Source organism: Sciurus carolinensis, chromosome 5 (genome assembly GCF_902686445.1).
Source record: "Sciurus carolinensis chromosome 5, mSciCar1.2, whole genome shotgun sequence".
NCBI classification, from domain to species: Eukaryota; Metazoa; Chordata; class Mammalia; order Rodentia; family Sciuridae; genus Sciurus; species Sciurus carolinensis.
Genome location: NC_062217.1, coordinates 39,593,741 through 39,615,253, shown reverse-complemented (window position 1 = coordinate 39,615,253; position 21,513 = coordinate 39,593,741). Strand labels below are relative to the sequence as shown.

The 21,513-nt window shown below is 36.3% G+C and overlaps 2 protein-coding genes across 4 annotated transcripts in view; both read left to right on the top strand.

The window, feature by feature from the left end:
• The window catches only part of Fndc3a (fibronectin type III domain containing 3A), a 174,516-nt gene that overhangs the window by 77,817 nt on the left and 75,186 nt on the right, over window positions 1-21,513 (top strand). The gene's annotated exons all lie outside the window — the stretch shown is intronic.
• LOC124984501 (secernin-2-like) lies at window positions 19,172-20,679 on the top strand. 2 transcript variants are annotated; one of them, XM_047552174.1, is made up of 2 exons: window positions 19,172-19,194; window positions 19,303-20,679. In XM_047552174.1, exon 2 carries the CDS (start codon window positions 19,308-19,310, stop codon window positions 20,535-20,537), a length of 1,230 nt encoding a protein of 409 aa, XP_047408130.1. In that variant the 5' UTR covers window positions 19,172-19,194; window positions 19,303-19,307; the 3' UTR covers window positions 20,538-20,679. The 2 variants fall into 2 exon arrangements, with proteins under 2 accessions (XP_047408130.1, XP_047408129.1); XM_047552173.1 differs by lacking the exon at window positions 19,172-19,194 and having other exon boundaries at window positions 19,208-20,679.

Sequence of the window (21,513 nt, the reverse complement as noted above, 5' to 3'; positions counted from 1 at the left end):
ACTTATGTAAAAGTTCAGTCCCATTGACCAGTTTGCCCTTATGTTCTTTGGTTAGGTTTATTTATACTGCCTAATTTGGACCCATACTTTTTTTTTTTTTTTAAACAGTGCTGGTGGATTGAAAGTAGGGCCTCAGAACCTGGGTTCACACCAGTGCAAGCATGCTGTCACTGCTGTATCCCCAGCCTCAGTACTTCATTTTTGCTATCTTTTTTTAGTTGCAAATCATTGGTTTCAGCACAAATACATCATTATTTTTTAAATGAGAATATTACCATGAATCTGTCTCAGTTTTTTTCTATTCTAAAATATTTCTTGTATTTTGAAACCAATCTAACAATTTCATGGGTTTTTTTTTTTTTTTTTTTTTTTTGTAGTGAAATGCTTTTATTAGCATGTCAACAGATTGTCTTCCATGATGATATATATACTGTGAAAATTAAGATTTTTTTGCTTGGTCACTTGTACCTAAGAAATTAACATTTATTAAATGACTACAGTTTTTGGTTTAGGATTAACAACTCTTTGTAACATATTAAAGACTGCCCTTCTCTCTCTCTCTCTCTCTCTCTCTCTCTCTCTCTCTCTCTTTCTCTCTCTCTCTTTCTCTCTCTCTCTTTTTTTTTTTTTTTTTTTCCTGGTGGAAAGGTAAGCAGAAGAGTAACTTAGGCAGTTTCTAAATTTGATTACTAGAAAAGTTATAGAGGAATATTCCATAGAGAGTATGTGATAAACTATTAAGATCTGTGTCATACAGCTGATTCTCCAGCTGATAAATTGGTACCCACATATAGATTATCATCTGTTCTTTGAAGTGCTTACTTTCAGTTTCTCTGCTCTTTTAGCCTTGGGTATACCTATAAAGAAAATTGAAGTCAGGATTTAAGTTTTACAAATATTTATATCTGTCAGAAGCCTTTTATAGCACCCAGCATATAGAGAATGCTCAATAAATGTTTAAGTTGAATGAGGAAGAAAACATTTCTTGAGCATTTCTATGTGTCAAGCAAATGGAATCTATGTAGACAAATAATTTTTGCTAAATATCCTCCTTAGAGGTAGATACGGCTTTATTTTTCTCTTTTCTGTGTCATCTCAAAAAATAATAAATGGGACTAAAGAATAAGAATGTTAATTAAATATTTAGTAGTTTTGCATTGTTATAATATTTCTGCTTCTTTGGACATGTTGTTTATGTCTGTGGCACCATACAACCCAAGACATATGTCAGATAAGTAGCCCCTAATTATGTTGATCATGAATTCAGAAGATCTACATTATTATTTTTTTACAACATAGGTGCCACAATTGCATTTCAGCAAAAATGAGAACCTTATATTCTTCTTTTATTTTAATTTTGTTATTTGTTATAATTAGTTGTACATGACAGTAGAATGCATTTATACATCTTGATAAACTATACATAATTAAAGTATAATTTCTCATTTTCCTGATTATACATATTTAGGATCATGTCCGTCATACAGTCATATATGTACATGAAGTAATAATGTCTGTTTCACTCTTTATTGCTTTCCTGCACCTATACCCCTTCCCCTCCCTTCACTCTACTCTATCTAATATGAAGTAACTCTGTTCTTCCCTAGCCCTCCTCCTTATTGTGAATTAGCATCTGCATGTCAGAGAAAACATTCAGCCTTTGGTTGTTTGGGTTTGGCTTATTTCACTTAGCATGATATTCTCCAATTCCATCCATTTACCAGCAAATGCCATAATTTCATTCTTCTTTAAAGCTGAGTAATATTCTATCATATATAAATATGTAATCTTCTATCATATGAATCACATTTTCCTTATCCATTCATCTGTTGAAGGTTATCTAGGTTACTTCCACAGTTCAGCTATTGTGAGTTGAGCTGCTATAAACATTGAGCTGGCTGCATTTCTACTGTAGTATGCTGATTTTAAGTCCTTTGGGTATAAACCAAGGAGTGGGATGACTAGGTCAAATGGTGAGTCCATTTCAAGTTTGCTTAGGAATCTCCATACTGCTTTCCATAGTGGTTGCACCCATTTGCATTCCCACCAGTAATTATGAGTGTACCTTTTTCCCCACATCCTCACCAATATTTATTGTTGCTTATATTCTTGATAATTGCCATTCTGACTGGAGTGAAATGAAATCTTAGAATAGTTTTGATTTGCATTTCTCTAGTTACTAGTGATGTTTTTTCATTTATTTGTTGATCAATTGTATATCTTCTTCTGTGAAGTGTCTGTTGAGTTCCTTAGCCCATATTTTAATTAGGGTGTTTGTTTTTTTGGTGTTAAGTTTTTTTAGTTCTTTATATATCTTGAAGATTAATGCTCTTTCTGACGTGCATGTGGTAAAGATTTTTTCCTATTCTGTAGGCTCTCTCTTCACGTTATTGATTGTTTTTTCTTGTTGTTTTTGTTTTTCTGTTTTTTGGGGTTTTTTTGCTGAGAAGAACCTTTTTAGTTTGAATTCTTCCCATTTATTGATTCTTGATTTAACTTTTTATACTTTAGGGGTCTTGTTAAGGAAGTCAGATCCTAGGCAAACAGGGTAAAGACTTGGGCCTGCTTTTTCATCTAGTAGCTGCAGGGTCTTTGTTCTAGTGCCTAAGTCTTTGATCTGCTTTGAGTTAGTTTTGTGCAGGGTAAGAGATAGAGGTTTAATTTCATTTTGTTACATATGTATTTTCATTTTTCCCTGCACCATTTGTTGAATAGTTTATCTTTTCTCCAATGTATGTTTTTGGTGCTTTTGTCTAGTATGAGATAACTGTATTTATATCTGGGTTTGTCTCTGTGTCTTCTGTTCTGTACCATTGGTCTACATGTCTGTTTTGATGTTTTTGTTACTGTTGCTCTGTAGTATAGTTTGAGATGTGGTATTGTGACGCCTCCTACTTCACTTTTCTTGCTAAGGATTGCTTTGGCTATTCTGGGTCTCTTATTTTTCCAAATTAATTTCATGACGCTTTTTCTAATTCTATGAAGAATACCATTGGGATTTTAATAGGAATTGTATCAAATTTGTATAACGTTTTTGTGGTGGTATGGCCGTTTTGACAGTATTAATTCTGCCTATCCAAGAGCATGAGAGGTCTTTCGCCTCTTATTAGATTGATCCCCAGGGTTTTTTTTGTTCTTGTTGTTGTTGTTCTTGTTGTTGTTGTTCTTGTTGTTGTTGTTTTTGAGGTTACTGCGAATGAGGTAGTTTTCTTTCTCTTTCAGTGGATTCATTACTGATATATAGGAATGTGTTTGATTTATGGGAATTGATTTTATATCCTGCTACTTTGCTGAATTCATTTATTAGTTCTACAAGTTTTTCGGTAGAATTTTTTGGATCTTCTAAATATAAAATCATGTCATTAGCAAATAGTGATAGTTTGAGTTCTTCTTTACCTATTTGTATACCTTAAATTTCCTTTTGTCTGTCTGATTGCTCTGGCTAGAATTTCAAGGACAGTGTTGAATAAAAGTGGTGAAAGAGGGCATCCTTGTCTTATTCCAGTTTTTAGAGGGAATGCTTTCCATTTTTCTCCATCTAGAATTATCTTACATTCTTTATCCATTCATTCATTCATTCATTCAGTATTCAGCAAGAGACAAAAATGAATAAGCTAGTACTCTTAAACTCCACATATTTGCCTTACATCTTTGTATAAAGGCAAAATGAAATTTATTCACCAGACCATTGCCAAAAAACAGTTTCATCTCATTGTGTTATCCAGGGCTTTGTTTTCTAGGGCTTTTTTGATCATTTTTAATTAGTAGCTTTGACAAAAATAAAAGATGTTCATGAAATTTTTAAGTCAGAAAGTTACAAAGGATAACTTAAAACATTAAGTAAATGTCAAGCTCAAAAAAAATCAGAACATCTTGAAATAAGTCAAAATTAATAGAATGAAATTTAATAGAAGTAATAAAGTTCTACATTTTTTTTTTAATGAAGCTGACTCTTGCCTGTTAACACAAAAGTTTATTAAGATTCTCTTTCTTCCCTGACAGTTCAATCCTGAAGCCCTTAGTTGGGGTAGAGACTATATGCAGTATTCCAGTGGAATGAGGGAGGCAAGATGCAGTTCCTCAGAGTGGGATTCAATAACCAAATTGAATGAGAAGCACATTACATAGGAGAAGAACCAAGTTGAGGAAGACAGACCCAAGCACAATAAGGAGAGAATTCATACAGTAAGGCATCCTGGTGCAGAGTCAGAGTCTAAGTAGGCTGAAGAGGGTATCTTCAAGAAAGGCATAGTGTAGTATGTGGTATAAGAACCTGAGTAGGTTGACAAACCCATTGACACCGTAGGGTGGTCCAGCATGGAGCTCAGGCAAGAGTGAAGTTGGGTTGTAGAAGCTCCAGCAAGTTCAGACCACCCATATGATGGGGTTATTGTGGAATGGATAATCAGAACACAAGTGGGGTTAAAAAAAGGCATTCACAAAGACGTGATCTAATTAGGAAATGATCATTAATACCATGATGGTACTTCTGCCAGTTTTCCACTAAAGAACTCAATATTACTTGTTTCCAACACATAGACCAGTTCTGTAACAGGAATTTTATAGCTTCCCACCAGTGCCTACTAGATTATCAGCACCTATAGGAGTGATAGTCTTTACTAGGTTGACTCCTCAAACCCACAAAGGAACTCGAGATCCTGTGACCAAAACAAATGACAGTGTCCACTATAGTGTAAAGAGAGGAGACCTTAACTTTATAAATAGAACTCAGTTTAGCAGAATTAGAGTTAAATATGAGTTGTCTATTGAATCTAATTTGCTGAAGAGAAAACAAATTAAATCTTGGATTGCAGAAATAGAAATTAAGTACAAAATAGATGATGGTGTATGTGGGTTAGATGGTTTTGTTAGCATGTTTAAAAGAAGTATTGGCAAACTTGGATTGTCCCAGAGAAGGTAGTCAGCAGAGAATAGAAGCGTGAAATTATTCTTTTAAAAGACTATAGAAACACATGAAGGATGTTTAACCTAGAAAAAAGAACTGCGACTAGGAAGACATTGTTCCACGTTTCTCTGGAGGGCAGAATTTACACCAATAGGTGAAATTAAAGGAAGCAGATTTTGACTCAGGGAAAAACTATAACAGATATGACTGTATATAAATGTAATCATCGTTTATTATATGTATTCATGCACTTTTTGGATGGTACTAACGCAATTTCTGCATAGGAAGAGAAGTTTGATTAGGTGAATTCTAGCATTCATTATAAGATTCTTTGATTCTAGAATAATCTGTTAATTAAACTGAAATCTCTTTAGTAAATTATGGGAATGAGTACTATGAATAAGAATCTTAAATTTAACAATTACAGTTGGGCACAGACACAGTTCATAAAGTAATTGAGCTAGTGAATGGTTATTGCTCATAATAGACCTATAAACAGAATGCCAGCTAGTTAATTTACTAATACATAATAGTGATGGGCAATTGAAAGAGAAACTTGCACTAAACTTCTGAATCTTTTAGGGACAGGAACAATTATGCTATCTTTATCATGGTACATAAAACCTTATTTAACTAAAGTGTTTCAGAAATGTTATCTCCCATTTTGTTTCCTTAACAACAGAAATTGTCTCTTTTCATCTGATTCTTTGTGCTAAAATAATGCCATTTGCTTGCTTAGCAGGTATTCCATTGATATGTTAAAATGAACTGCTAAAATATTTTAAAGTATAGTGGGTATTCATTTTTCTTGATGATAACTTCTCTATACCAAAAAATAGTCTTTTCATACTTGGGATATTGTAGAATCCCAATATCAGTCTTCAATATGAGCACCCGTTAAGATTCTGTAGCTATATGGAAATGATAATTTTAGTATGTGAATAGTGAGCTATTGATAATCATCTGAATGTTGCCCATTTAACAGAAAATCTTATATTTCTGCTTATTTTCTGTGATTTGACTCTTATGTATAGAAAAAGTATCAAGGTGAATTCACATTTGCTGAGCCAGATCGCCTTGGTTTCCTCATAGTTTGCCTTAGGGAACCCAAGAACCTATTTAACAATCCCAGAGTATGTTGGTGGTGATCACTGTCTAGAGTTAGAATAACATTAACCCCCACAGTTACTTTCTGTTTTGGTTCCAAGTGGCTCAGACCTGCTTCTCATCAATTATTATTATTATTTTTTTCATCATGTTGCTGCTGGTATGGTTTTCTGTTCTGCCAGTAGGGGTCTAGTTGGCCCTTCTTTATACTGCCCCCCTTTCAAGATCTGTGGTTAATTTTTAGCCCTTCTGTTCCCATTTTTCTTCTCTTCACTGCTACATCTATTCATCAGTGTTTTTCTGCTCTCTGATATTATCTCTTCAAGTACTTCATCTTGACTTTCCCTCCATTACTGCAGTTTTTGAAGGGAAAGGAAAGTTCGTTTCAAACAGTAAGTACCATTTTCTCACTTTCTGTGTGTTCTGGGATCATGTTGAGTATGACCAGATAGCCATTCTCCCTCTCCATGGTTTTTCCGCTCTTTCATATTTGTCATTTCCTTGCTATCTCCTTTGCAGAGCATTTTTTAGCAAGTCCCCTAGACTAAACCAGATGAATTTTGAGATCTGTCAGTATTTTGTTAAATACTCATAAGCCCCATGTTCCTTTAATCTCAACTCTATTGCCTTGGAGTGAGTTCTTTTACCCACAAAAGTTGGAGCTCCTAGTGTTGTCCTTTTTTTTTTTTTTTTTTTTTTGTCTGAGTCTTTATGCCCATAAAATCTAATCAAACCCCTCTTCTCCCAGGATATCTCTGTGGGGGACAAAAGAGGGATTCAGAATCTTCATGCAAGTAAAACTTCTATTCATCTACTATGATATTCTAGAATCCCACAACCTTTCTTAGGTGTATCAGGGCTTTAATATTAAAAATAATTCTGAGCCAGGTGAGATGGCAGTGCATGCCTGTAATCCAGTGGCTCAGGAGGCTGAGGCAGGAGGGTCCCAAGTTCAAAGCCAGCCTCAGCAACTTAGCGAAGCCCTAAGCAACTCAGTGAGACCCTGTCTCTAAATAATATGTATATATATAATATATATATTAATATAGTGGCTGGAAATGTGACTCAGTGGTTAAGCACCCCTGGATTCAATCCCCAGTACCAAAAAATAACAAAAAATAAACTCTGAAGTTTATCAGTAGTTCATTGTCTATTGTTGTATATATCATGACCACAACTTTTTACTGTAGTTACTATACCTAGAAGGATGAAATATTACATACATATGTACATATATGCACACATACATATACAACACACCCATATAATTTTTCATCCTAAAGTCACACAACAATAAAACTTTAAAGAAATAGCAAAATATGTGACGGAATTAATGGTGTATTGTTAAAGGCCCAAATCTAGGAATAAATAAGTTGACCTGTATTCTAGAACCAGGGGGTGGGAGTTAGGGGAAAAAAAATAGATTTTACCTAAGCATAAGGAAGAACTTTGTAATCAACAGATCTGTCAAAGAGGGTTAGAAGTAATCAGTTCCTTGTCCATCTGAATAGGTACATATTCTGGCTCTTCCTTTTTGAGTGAATAGCTGTAGTTGATGCCTATAAAGCTTCTTCACAAGTCTGAAATAATGTAATTCTGTTGCCTTTGGTAGATTACTTAAATTCAGTCATTGTTTTATACATATATGAAATAAGGATGGCCAGTGGTAATTAGCTACCGCTCATTAGCCCTTAGATATTTACAAAATTCATAACTATGATAATTTTATCATATCTTAAATTTGTTTTAATAATAGGGAACTCGATATTCTAAAGAATGTTTTCAAGTCCCGTCTTTTGTCCACTGACATTTTTTCAGAAATTTGACTGAACTTGATTAATTTTTTAAGTTCTACTGAAATAATAAGTAACTTGACTTAAAACAGTGTGGTGATATTCATTCCCATGAATAGGCATTAACTTTTTTCATAATTAGCAAAACTGTGGAGAAGTTATATCCTTTATATGTTACTTAGAAAATCTTAACAGCCTTAAAACATCGGTAACTATTTCTTATACTGGTGGAAATCATGTTATTGTATTTAAAAATTTACTCTTTATATTTCCCCTCCTGATGAAAACATCAGTTTCATTAGAGAGGCCCAAAATACTAGTTTTGAAACTTTAATAAGTCATGTTTGTGTAAATGAATTGTAACAGATCATCCATTCATAAATTTAGCCCATTTTAGCCTACGCAAATGACTGGCTCTTCCTGGGTATTTTGGTTTATAGTCCCAGGTTGTCCCTCTAAGCTATTAAATGTTACTTTTTAAGAGAAACTATGTTATGTATGACTTAGTTAAAAGAAAATTACAACATTTATGTTAAAAAGGAAAATTATAGGGAAATTCATTTTGCCTATATTCATATAGTACCTAACATGAGATGGTCCCATGTCTAATCCTGAGCTATAGCTTAGTTAACCAAGTCATCCTAGGATTTAAGGATGCATTTGTGAGTGTAGTTGTTGGTTTATAGTAGTTGGTTTAAAATACTCTAGTTTCTAGTATATAATTTTAAATGACCTTGAAGTATTTTTATTAAAACATTTCAGGGAGACTGTATATAGTTGTTGAACATCATCTTAGGTATTATATATTTGGGAAATGACTGGACAATAACTGTTAAAAGTGTGAAGCCAGGTGTGGTGCTGCATACCTATAATTCCAGCAACTTGGGAGGCTGCGCATGGCAATTGCAAGTTTAGGGACAGCCTCAGCAATTTAATGATTTAAATCTTTTTTTTTTTTCTTTTCTTTTTCTTTTTAAGTGTGTCCTCTGCAACCAGACTGGTAAGTTCAGGTCCCAACTGAGCCTCTCAGTACCTGGTAACTGGACAAATTGCTAACCTGTGTTTCAATTTTCTTTATATAAAATGAAGAAAGTAGCTATCTCTCATGGTAGTTGGAAGGTTAAATAGGTTAATTACATGCAGCATGCTTACTCTAGTAATTGGTAGAATGATGTTCAATAGCCATTAACTAGTATCATATGTGCTAATTAAGTTGCAGTCATTCTCTCTGCCTTTTCTCATTTGAGTCCCAGATCACCAATAACTATGAGACTTAAGTTCCTCATTCAAGGTTTAAATAAAATTAATGTAATCCTTACAGCATAATCCTTGTAGATAATGAACATATATTATTAATGATGAACTTAAGATAGAAAAAATGATAAGTGAAAATATAGACCAATAAATAACATATGCCAGTTTAGATGTATAGGCCAGACTTTATATACAACAGGAAATTAAGGAGCACTTTTTAACATTGGGGTGGCCAGAAAGTGAGTCTCAAAATAGATATAGCTAGTATTGGACTTTCAAGAGTTAGAAAGATTCAGAAAGTCTGTGTGTATGTTCACATGTGCGTGCCTGTGTGTGAGTTTTCTAAGAAAGAGCAATGTGAACAAAGGTATGAAGGAGATGTCTGCAAGAAATATTCTAGAGTATCTAGTAAGCCTGGAATATCTGGAGTAGTAGGAGATTTCTGGAACTCAATGTAGAAAGATTGGAATAAGGGGAGGAAGTGCCTACAAAATTAGACTAAGGGTTCTATGCTACACAAAATGCAGAAGGCAAGGTTTTCTGGTTTGCTTTAGTATAGTAATGAATCTATCTGCAAGGTATGCTTATGAAATACCTTTCCCGATTGACTGAAAACCAGAAAGCCTTTTACCAACTCCTTTTATTAAAAATATTTTCAAAACGACACTTAAATTCAGTCGTGGTAAACAGAATATATGAAAATAACTCAGTCTTCTAGGTCCCCAGTAACTACCAATACTGATTATAACTACCAATACTGGTTATACTATAGTTGTAGGTTGTATAAAAGATTGAGTCGAATAGATTATTAAGTCTAGATTAAAATATGGCCTGGAGGTTGCTTAACCCTTTCTTTTGTTTAAATATAATTAATTTAATATGTGCGTGTACTATTCTGAAACACTGGAGATTTAGCAGTGAGCAACATAGTTCTGTCCCTGACTCTTATGAAGTTTCTGTTCTCCCAGGAAAGATAGGAGATTTAGGAATTTAATGAAATGAGAAAAGTACAGTGATTGAAAACAGGAAGGGAGCTATGCAAGCTTATCTGTCACAGGAGTAGCCAAACCAGGCCAGGACTAGGACACATTTCCTGGAGGACACTCAAAGAATGAGTCTTCTACTTTTTTCCTCTCAAAAATGGAAGATTAGGGCTGAGGTTGTAGGTCAGTGGTACAGCGCTTGCCTAGCACAGGTAAGGCGCTGGTTTCAGTCCTCAGCACCATATAAAAATAAATTAAAAAATAAAGGTTAAATTCTTTAAAAATATGTATTTTTTAAAAATGGAAGATTAGCTGGGTGCAATAGTGCACAACTGTAATCCCAGTGACTCCGGAACACCTGAGCCAGCAAGGGGAAGTCATTCAGTACTTCAGGAAAGGAAGGTGTTTAAAGAAAAAGAAGTAGTTAACCAGATGGGAAAAATAAAGAACAATCTTTGAGGCAGAAGAGGTAGGATGTTCAAAGGTGGACTACACAGAGATTAGAGGAGGCTGAAAAGTTACCATTAGAGAGGAGGATAGGGGGGCTAAGGGGATGACTGAAAGTTAGATTACAAATGAAAATATAGGCTATATTCCAAATACAATATAGTTTATGCTAAAGATTTTATATTTGGGGCTGCAGGTATAACTTCTGTAGAGTGCATTCCTAGCATGTGTGAGACCCTGAGTTCAGTCGCTTGCACCAAAAATATAAATAAATAAATAAATAAATAAATAAATAAATTTTTTTTTTAGAATTTTAATTGCCAGTTTCTGCAATTTTTCAAGACCCTGTCTCAAAATTTTAAAAATAAAAACAGCCTGGGATGTAACTTAGTGGTTAAGTGCCCCTGGGTTCCATCCCCAGTAGGAAGGGAGGGAGGGAGGGAGGGAGGAAGTCTTCAGATTTTATCCTAAAAGGAACAGGGAATTACTGAAGGATTTTAAGCAAAGAAATAACCAAAACAATAGTAATAAGAATGAGCCTTGGTAACTCACTGTGGAAGTTGAGAACAAGATAGGAATTTACAAATTCAATAGTTATTTTGGCAGAAAGATAAATAACGGTGACTCTCACTATGCTAAAGAATACAGGAGAGCTGGGTGTGGTGGTGCACACCTATAATCCCAGCTACTTGAGACTGAGGCAGGAGTTTTGTAAATTCCATGCTACCCAGCAACTTACTGAGATCCATCCTTGGCAACTTAGTGAGATCACCGCTCAAAAAAAAAAAAAAAAAAAAGCTGGGCACCATGGTGCATGCCTTAATTCCAGCTGCTTAGGAGGCTGAGATAGGAGAATCACAAATTCAAAGCCAGCCTCAGCAAAAGTGAGGCACTAAGCAATTTAGTGAGACCCTGTCTCCAAATGAAATACAGAGTAAGGCTGGGGATATGGCTCAGTGGTTGAGTGCCCCTGAATTCAATCCCCAGTACCGTTAAAAAAAAAGAAAAGAAAAGAATACAGGAGAAAGAAAAGAATCAATGTTAGGTAAGAAAAGGTTAGCGATAAATGATTTTCTGAACATACTAGGTTTTAAATACCTTTTAATTTATTGGCCTTACTCATTAGAAAGACTTGGAATGGAAATACCAATTCATTAATATGTAATTTGAAGTCGTGAAATATGAATATACTTTTCCAAGAAAAAATGTGGAGTACAAAGGTAAAGATTGGAGTTGGGGTCATGAGAGAATTATTCAAGGGATAGGAAAAAAGGGTGCACATAGGGAAACATGACTCCTTTATCAGTCCTTCTGTGGGTAGGACAGTACAACAGTTACTATAGAGTGTTCGTAGATGTTATAGGAGGGGGAAAGGCCCATAAGTTGGGTGTTAAGGAAAACACAAAAGATTTATTTGCTATAGGTCTTACCAATGACTTTAACTTGCAGATACTCATTACAAATTTTCAAGAAGTGGTTGTTGCTGGGCGGCGCACACCTGTAATCCAGTGGCTCAGGAGGATCTCAAGTTCAAAGGCAGCTTCAGCAAAAAGTGAGGTGCTAAGCAACTCAGTGAGACCCTGTCTCTAAATAAAACACAAACTAGGACTAGAGATGTGGTTCAGGGGTCGAGTGCCCTGAGTTCAATCCCCAGAACCCAAAAAAAAAAAAAAAAAAAAAAAAAAAAGTGGTCATCATTGGCAGCATATTCATAAGAGTTTGGAACCCTTTTCCAGAAGCACATTATAAAACCAAATTTTATAGAACACATTTTCAGAAATCATATCCTTGAGCAAATTCTCTGAAGTTTCAGCTTCCATTTCTAATGTTTTTTGTGAGGTTTTGTTTTGATGGGGTGTTTTTGTTTTTCACAGTAATAGAGATTGAACTCTGGGGTACTTCACCACTGAACTACATTCCCAACCCTTTTTATTTTTTATTTTGAGACAGGCTCTGAATTGCTGAAGCTGGCTTTGAACTTGCGTTGTTTCTGCTTCAGCTTCTCAAATTGCTGGAATTACAGGCATATATCACCATGTCCGGCCCAACTTCTAATGTTTGGAGACTCATCACTAACCCACCTTCTTAGCATCCAAAAATAAACATATAAATATACATCACTTTACTCTAGGGAGAGAAGGAAAAGAACAACTTAGGTAAAAGACAAAGAAATAGAAATATTTGCAGCATACCACAGAGATCTTCCTTCTAAAATGTGTAAAGAACCCCTGCAAATCAAATACAAAAATGGACAAGGGCTAGGAACAGACAAATCAAGAAAAGGAAAAATAAATGGCTCTTAAACATACAGATAGTCAACCTTACTTAAAAGAAAATGTATTGGGAAGCTGAGGCAGGAGGAAGATAGTCAGTTCAAAGCCAGCGTCAGCAACTTAGTGAGGCCCTAAGCAATTTAGAGAGACCCTATCTCAAAATAATAAATGGGGATGTGACTCAGTGGTTAAGTGCCCCTGGGTTCAATCCCACATACCAAAAGAAGAAAGAAAATGCAGGGGTTGAGGGTGTGGCTTCATAGTAAGATCGCTTGCCTAGTGTGCACAAGATCCTGTCTTCAATTCCCAACACCACAGATGAAAGAAGAAAAGAAAATGCAAACTGAACTACAGTGGTATACTGTTTTCACCTTTCAGATTAGCATTTATCAAAAAGATTGTTAACTATTGAGGGTGTGTATGTAGATGAGAATATATATAAGTACAAATACTCTAGAGATTCATTAATACAAAAACTGTAAATTCTCTTTGACACAACAGTTCCATTTGTAGTAATTTCTCCTGCAGATACACCAATGTGACATTTTTGTACAGTGATATTTATTGCAGTATTGTAATAGCAAAAGGTTGAAAATGTGAGTATCAATAGGGGAATCACTAAGTAATGGTATATTCTTAACAGAGGAATACTGTGCAGCTATTGAGACTGAAGCATATCTGTATGTACCAGTGGGGAAAGATGTTTAAGATATGTTAAGATACAGAACACTGCTTGTATTTTTTTTTTTATTATAAAATTGTAAACAAATGGGATACATGTTGTTTCTCTGTCTGTACATGGCGTAAAGGCATACCATTTGTGTAATCATAAATCTACATAGGGTAATGTTGTTTGATTCATTCTGCCATTTTTCCCCCTTCCCCCCCTCCCCTCCCACCCTTGTATTTTTTAAAGAAATATATACATTGCTTTAAGATTCATAAAATATCTCTAAAAGATTTAGAAGAGACAAAGAAAGAATGGTTGCCTTTGAGAGGGAAACTATATAACTAGGGGACCAAGTTGTAAAGGAAAGACTCAAACTTCTAATCAGAATATCTCCTAAATATCTCATAACCCCAAGCAAAAAGCCTGGAAAAAAGTTCTGTCCCTTTATCTTTCTGTTTAATATAATCATAGATGATCCACATAAAGTTCTGCTTCCTAGTCTGGTAATGTTTGAAATTGAAGAGAATGAAAGGAAGAGGATCCTCTGTTAGCCTTTGTGGGATTTTGTATTTTGTCCTACCTCTTCTCAGTTTTGTTGTTGTTTTGGGTTTTGAGTTTTGTTTTATTTTGTTTGTTTGTTTGTTTGTTTGTTTTTTGGTATAGCACTTTTTTTAATGTTTCATTTTGAGACAGGGCCTTGCTAAGTTGCTGAAGTTGGTCTCAAACTTGGAATCCTCCTGCCACAGCCTCCTGAGTTGCTGTGATTAAAAGATGTGTGCATCACCGCACCCGGCTCCTCTCAGTCTTTACCATACATTTGACACAGTTTTCTCCCATTTTAAGACCATCTTAGGTGGTAGGGACTTACCCTGAAGAGGTTGGAGTGAGTAGGCCAAAATAAGGAGCAAAAACAGATGATCAAAATATATAAAATCATATTAAGAGAATATTAAGGTCTTTAATCCAAACTTCTGATGAAAGTTGGCATACAGTAAAAGTATAGAATGTTTTTCAATGTTTCTGTGAAATACTATTTGGTTTCTGCTATGGAAAATCTAAATTTAAAAATTATCCCTCAAAACTATGAAGACATCTGTCTCAGCAGTTCTTACATTTTGCAGATATTTCTTTCAGATGATTAGCAGTTCAAAAAAAAGGAGAAAGAAACTTTAGAATGAGGAACCGCCTTTGCTTTTTACCGTTTAAAAAACAACAACAATTTTTATTAGAAACAGCCCTGGTTAAAAGAAACAACACCAAAGCAAGTGCCTGAGGGTGCCTGAGGGTATGGCAAATGGTTCTTGGCATGTTGACACCTCCGGCTCTCATCTCCCTTTGGCTTTCCAGTTCTTCTGGGAAGTAAAAGTCTTTGAGGAGAAAATAAGATGAAAGGAAGGGATAATATTTTAAGTGTACAGGCGTAGTTTCTTTTCAGGGGAACCTACATAGGATATGAACATTCTGTGCAACCCTCCAGGAGTAGTTTCTGTTCCGGTTACAGGAGATTTCCAATACTCTGTTGGTGTGTTGAAATATTGTTAAACATTATATGTGAATTCTCATAAGCCACTACTCTAACTGCAGCCTTTTAAAAAGCGAATATTTTGATATCCAAAAATACTAAAACTGAAATCATAAAGACCCTAAGAAGAAGATCGTGAAAAGAAGACCCCTAGATTGCAATGAATTGTGAGGTCCTAGTGTAGTGCTCCAAATCTGAATCTAAATGTTATTGTCAAGAACAATATGTTATATAAAATGCTTAATAAATGGTGACTGTTCTGCACAGGATTGTGAAAAAAAAAAATCTGGCTAAAAGACCATTTGCCATATAATTCATTTGACTGCTCAACCGTTAAGACATGTTTTTAAAGGTCCAGACCTTAAACCACAGTAGCTATGAAGAGCCTTAAACATAGAGTTTGTTATATAGAAAATCTGTAATTAAAATAGCTTAGCTATTATGTTAAAAAAAGAACCAAGCACAACCCTTTCGACACTAGCCATATTGATTTAATGCAGTCTGCTTGGTGCAGTGACTGGTTTGCCCTGTCACTCAGGCACTTTTTTTTTTTTTTCTAACCTCTGTGGCCTTAATGTTTGATCCTGACAGGATTTGCGTCATTGATCCATATCGCTGCTGTGTGATGTCAACGTGTGGGTGTTTAGTTATTGAAACGTGGTTAACCTAATGTGCTGCAGTAAATCCCAAGTACTGTTTCCTACTAGAATAACAAAGAATGATTCATCTTTTTTCACATTAGACTGGCACTAAAAATAGTAGTATTCACAACCTGCCTGCACATCCATGCACATCAATATCACAGCCTGCAGATTTCTAACAAGAACACTAAAAATAACTTCATGTTTATAAACAGGTGCTTGGTAAACACGTCTCCTAATTCATATTCTCTATTTATATGCAGTTCAATTTAATGCCAACAGTAGATTTTAACCATAATATGATAAACATTCTTCAGACTTACTCTACATAATGTGTTTATCACATATTTAGATGTCTAATACATCCAAATGCATAATCTAATTATAGACATTTTCAGTTACCTGTATGTAGATGAAATTATCCATAATTCTGAATTACACTCTGGCTAGTAATTTATTAAAGAGTAATTTTTTTCCCTAAGGTAAAGAAAAGCCTCTAAACATGTAAGCATAAATAATAATCTTGATTTTTTTCTCTCTCTCTTCAATAACTTCCTGCCTCATTCTACTCCTAATTGTAGTCACTACATTGTTAATTCCTAGGCTGGAGGCCTGTACTAATGGCCTATCACATGTGAATAAATGTTGCCAGTTGTTATATAACCTTATTAATAAATAAGCATCCCCTATTAATAAAGTGACCGTGTGTTCCAGTTTATCTAGAACAGTTCTGGTTTATACCTCTCATCTTGTTATCTGACTGGTTTAACATTTGTCTCAGATTTGTTGTTTTTAACAGAGAATTATTAGTAAGTCCATTAAGATAAACTGTCATAGATTAGGTTGACCACCATTTTGAAGGTACAGCTTCTGCCTTATTCTCATCTAGTAAATAGTTCTTCTATCTTTTGAGTGTTCACTTTAACTTGTGGTTAAATCTTAAAGACAATCAGGATAAATCTCTCTTTTCCTGATCCTTGCCAGAAGAGTGTCAAAGATAGCAATTAAAGTGCGTGTCTTAGCCCATTTTTTGTTACTCAGTACCTCAGACTAGAGTAATGTAGAAATAAAAAATATACATTATTTATTTTTTCTGGAGTCTTTGAAGTCCATGGTTGAGTGTCTGCATCCAATGAAGGCCTTCTTGCAGCATCATATCATGGTGGATGGCACCACCATCACCCATCACATGGCAAGAGACTGTCATGCCAGCTCAGGGTCTTCTCTTTTTTTAAAACCACTAGTCCCATCCTGGGGAGCCTACCCTCATGACTTCATCTGTTCCTATTTACCTCCCAAAGACCCCACCTTCAAGTGCCATCAACATACGAATTTGGAGATTAAATTTCAAACACATAAATTTTAAGGGGACAGTTTGAAACCTTAGCACTGAGATAGAAAGGAGTCCCAGGAACTTCATTCAGTCTCATGGTAGTAGTTGCAGAAGTATTTGATGCTGCTGCCCCTGCTGGCCACTTGGTGTCAGTAGATACTGGAGAAACGGGTGGAAATCATACAGTTACAAGAATGTGAACTACATGCAAGAAATAAATCTAAATACTCCTGCCATGGTTATATAAAAAATTCTGAATGTTTTTTCATTTATTTTATAAATCCATGATTATATTACTTGACAGTGCTTTATTATTTTGCAGTGAACTCTTTTCAGCAATAATGAGCTCCAAAAAACAGGTCTAAACTTGGTGAAATTCTTAAAAGAATTATAACTAAAGTAAGCACTAGGGAATTAAATTGACTGAATTATGTTGTGTGCATCTATGAATTTGTAACAACGAATCCCGCTACTATGTATAATTATGATGCCAGTAAAAACTTTACAAAAAAAAAAGAAAGGTCACTGAGATTTGTTTGTAAAAATAGTTGAAGGTATTTTATTGTCCATGGGGTGGGGAAATGTTCATACCTAAATATTTGTGCATTTCAGTAAGAAAAATTAGCAGTGGTAATATCCTCCACTTAGAATTTATTCCAGGCTTACCAGACAGCACCTCAGAAACAAAAATATTTTCAATATAAACATTATAATCTTAAAATATTGAAGAAAGGATTCAGTTGAAGTATCAGCAGTTCAAATTTATTAACCATAAGATACCACAGTATGGGCAGTTTTATGAAAAAATATAAAGGCTATACTGAAAGAAGAAATTTTTCAGTTAAATACCAGTTGTCACTGCTATTTATATATCAGGTATTAAACAGAGGTAAGTTGATTAAAATATATGAATATGTATAAAGAGTTATGTTACTTTTAGTATTCATATACTCTAAAATATTCATACACTCAATACATAGTCATCCTTTGAATGCTGTTTAATATATTTGCATGTTTTTTAATAAAGCATTTTTAAAGTATTTTTAATAGAGTTATTTTTCACATATCTTAATAAAATAAAAATCAGTAAGGTAATAGCTGAAAGTACATAATTTTAATGATTTTTAGCTTCCTATTGTCCTTTCAGAAGTGTCCCAAATTGAACAATAGTGGTAACCATTACCCAACTCTGGTCTATTTCCTCTCTCCCCATTACCAGAGCTCAATCAGCCATTAGAATAAATTCCTCTTTTTCCTTTAAGGAGTTATTCCCAAATCCTTATCCATAAATTTGGGGAAATCTCATCAGTCTAAGAAATGGGAAAAATACAGATAATGTGATCTTTTTTCATTAAGCAAAATTTCTTCAACTTAAAAGTCTTTTTTTTTTAAATTCTGAAGTTAAATATTTGAAGTTAAAACATTCTCTCATTGTGAGGTGATGTGGTATAAACAGAATAGACTCCCTTCTGTTTGATTTCTTCTTTCCTTTTAATATCTTTACTTGGCCTAATTTTAAAAAATGATTGATTTGCTAGACTTCATTTTGAAATTTTCACTGGTACACAAAATCAATGCCTAGAACATAGTACATTAGAATATAGCCATCTGTATTGATCATTCTCTAGTTAATACCTAGTCTCCTAACCTCATCTAGCCTCCCTCATCCCCCATTTCATCTATAATATATCTGACTTTAGAATGATTCTCACTTTAGCTTTCTGTTGGTATGTATCATATAAAGTAAAAATTTTATTAAATTAATACTTTAGTATAATTTAAGTAAAGGAGAAGATTATAGGGAAAGAAACTATGAGGCCAGATCTGCAAGGAGACTAAGGACCCTGAAAGGCAAAAAGAGGAAAAACATGACAAAGATTTAAAAGGACAAGGAACAAGATTTGGTTTGTGCCCAAGGACAAAATTATAGATTCTTATCCTTTGCTCTCTTTATCTTCCTGAAGTCATTATCATTGTCATTCATCTCCCAGCAATAGACATCCTCCCATGGAGCACTTGGTTAGTAGTATTCAGTGGCCTAACTCTTGGTACTTTGGCTCTTTAAACATGCATCAGTTATGGTCCGAGCTGCTTGAGCTTAACACATGTTGTTTAAATACTTAACACAGAAATTACACCTTGGACTGGGGAGATAGCTCAGTTGGTAAAGTGCTTGCCTCGTAAGCACAAGGCCCTGGGTTCAATTCCCAGCACCACAAAAAAAAAAAAAAAAAGTTTTGATCCACCTGATCTGAAGCAGAGGAGGTGACTCCGGGGACCAACCTGGGGGCGTTGGAGGCTGAGGGAGTGAGGGATATATGTACTGGATGGCGTCCTCAATGACTGACACCCCTCGTTCCTGCGACTGCTTAGTCTCCATGCCTCCGGCCTCTGCCATCCCAGCCGTGATCTTTGCAAAGAACTCAGACAGACCCCGGGATGAGGTGCAGGAGGTGGTGTTTGTACCAGCAGGCACTCACACCCCTGGGAGCCGGCTCCAGTGCACCTACATTGAGGTGGAACAGGTGTCGAAGACACATGCTGTGATTCTGAGTCGTCCTTCTTGGCTGTGGGGGGCTGAGATGGGTGCCAATGAGCATGGTGTCTGCATTGGCAATGAAGCAGTGTGGACCAAGGAGCCCGTTGGGGAGGGGGAAGCCCTGCTGGGCATGGACCTGCTCAGGCTGGCTTTAGAACGGGGCAGCACTGCCCAGGAGGCCCTGCGTGTGATCACAGGCTTGCTGGAGCGCTATGGGCAGGGGGGCAGCTGCCGGGAGGACCCCATGCCGTTCTGCTACCACAACACTTTCCTGCTGGCTGACCGGACTGAGGCATGGGTGCTGGAGACAGCTGGGAGACTGTGGGCTGCACAGAGGATCCAGGGGGGTGCCCGAAACATCTCCAACCAGCTGAGCATTGGCACGGACATCTCAGCCGAACATCCGGAGCTTCGGAGCCATGCCCAGGCCCAGGGCTGGTGGAGTGGGCAGGGCGCCTTTGACTTTGCTCAGGTCTTCTCTCTGACCCAGCAGCCTGTGCGCATGGAGGCTGCCAAGGCACACTTCCGGGCTGGGCGGGAGCTGCTACAGAAATGGCAAGGGAGTATCACAGCAGAGGTGATGATGGACATTCTCAGAAACAAAGAGAGTGGCATTTGTATGGATTCTGGAGGCTTCCGAACAACAGCCAGCATGGTGTCCATCCTGCCTCAGGATCCCACACAGCCCTGTGTCCACTTCCTCACTGCCACATCAGACCCGTCCAGGTCAGTGTTCAAACCTTTCATCTTTGGCATGGGGGCAAGTCAGGCCCCCCAGGTGCTGTACCCCACTTTTGGAGCACAGGATCCTGTTCGGACCCTGCCTCGATTCCAGACTCAAGTAGATCGCCGACACATGCTCTGCCGTGGACACCAGGTGGCCCTGGGGCTGATGGAGAGTGAGCAGCAGGAGCAGGGGCAGCAGCTGCGGCAGAAGCAGCAGGACCTGGAGCAGGAAGGCCTAGAAGCTGCACGGAGGCTTCTGGCTGGCGAGCAGACCCCAGCCCACCAGGAGCTGGGTGGCCTCTTCCAGGCCTTCGTGGAGAGGGAGACCCAGGCCTACACATAGCTGAACACATGGCTCCTATGGGACCAGGGCAGGTACAGGATCCTATCACCAGCTGCCTTGAGCTAGGGTGGTTGTTTGGGGCAATCCCTTCCTGCCCCTTGGACTGTTCTGAGTGGCTGGTTCAGCCTTTGCCTTAATAAACGTATTTTATTTTCTTAAAAAAAGAAAAAAAAAAAGAAATTACACCTTAATGCTGCCTCAAGAATCAGGGTCATGGTAATAGAGTCAGTCCTTTGAAGGATCAGATGAAAATCAGTAGAGGAGAAATAGGGATGCATTTCACATCCCTGCCCTTTTATATCTTATTCATCCAAAGTTATTCTTTTCTGAACTGTATGAGTCTCCTGCTTAAATTTTCTGACATGCAGATGACTGAGACTTTGTATTACAGTCAAAGTGCAGCCATAATAAGTAGCTGATCTTTTTTATTTATTGCCAGGAAAAAAAAATCATTTCAACTTTTTAACAGTTGTTTCTGCAAGTCACCTAATTTGACTCGTAGATGTTTATTTTGCAACTCTTTTGGAAGGTACATTGCTTAAAGTGTTGCACATTAATTAATGCTTTACTGAATTTTTCCCACTTTAGTTTTTTTTTTTTTTCCAGCCAAGCCATTAGGGTCATGCTCTATGGCAATGTGAGCCATACTTGATCTGCAGAGGACTAGTTTGACAGTGCAGACATAGCGTTTAATTTTAATCACAGCATTTCATCTCACACAAACCAGAGTGCATTTATAGACCAGTTCTAGTTATGCCATAAGACCCACCTCACTCCTTATTTTTATTGTTTTTTTTCTATGTTAAGTTTCCCTTTTAATTTGTCATCAATTATGTTTTGTGCTTTTTGGTTTTGGTGCTGTATCCCTTAAGTGTCACCTTCAGTATCTTTGAGAACAGATTTGGCCATTAAGTAATTCATTGACTATTTTCCATACTATATCATTTCCATATGTATTTTTCTTATTAGAAATTTA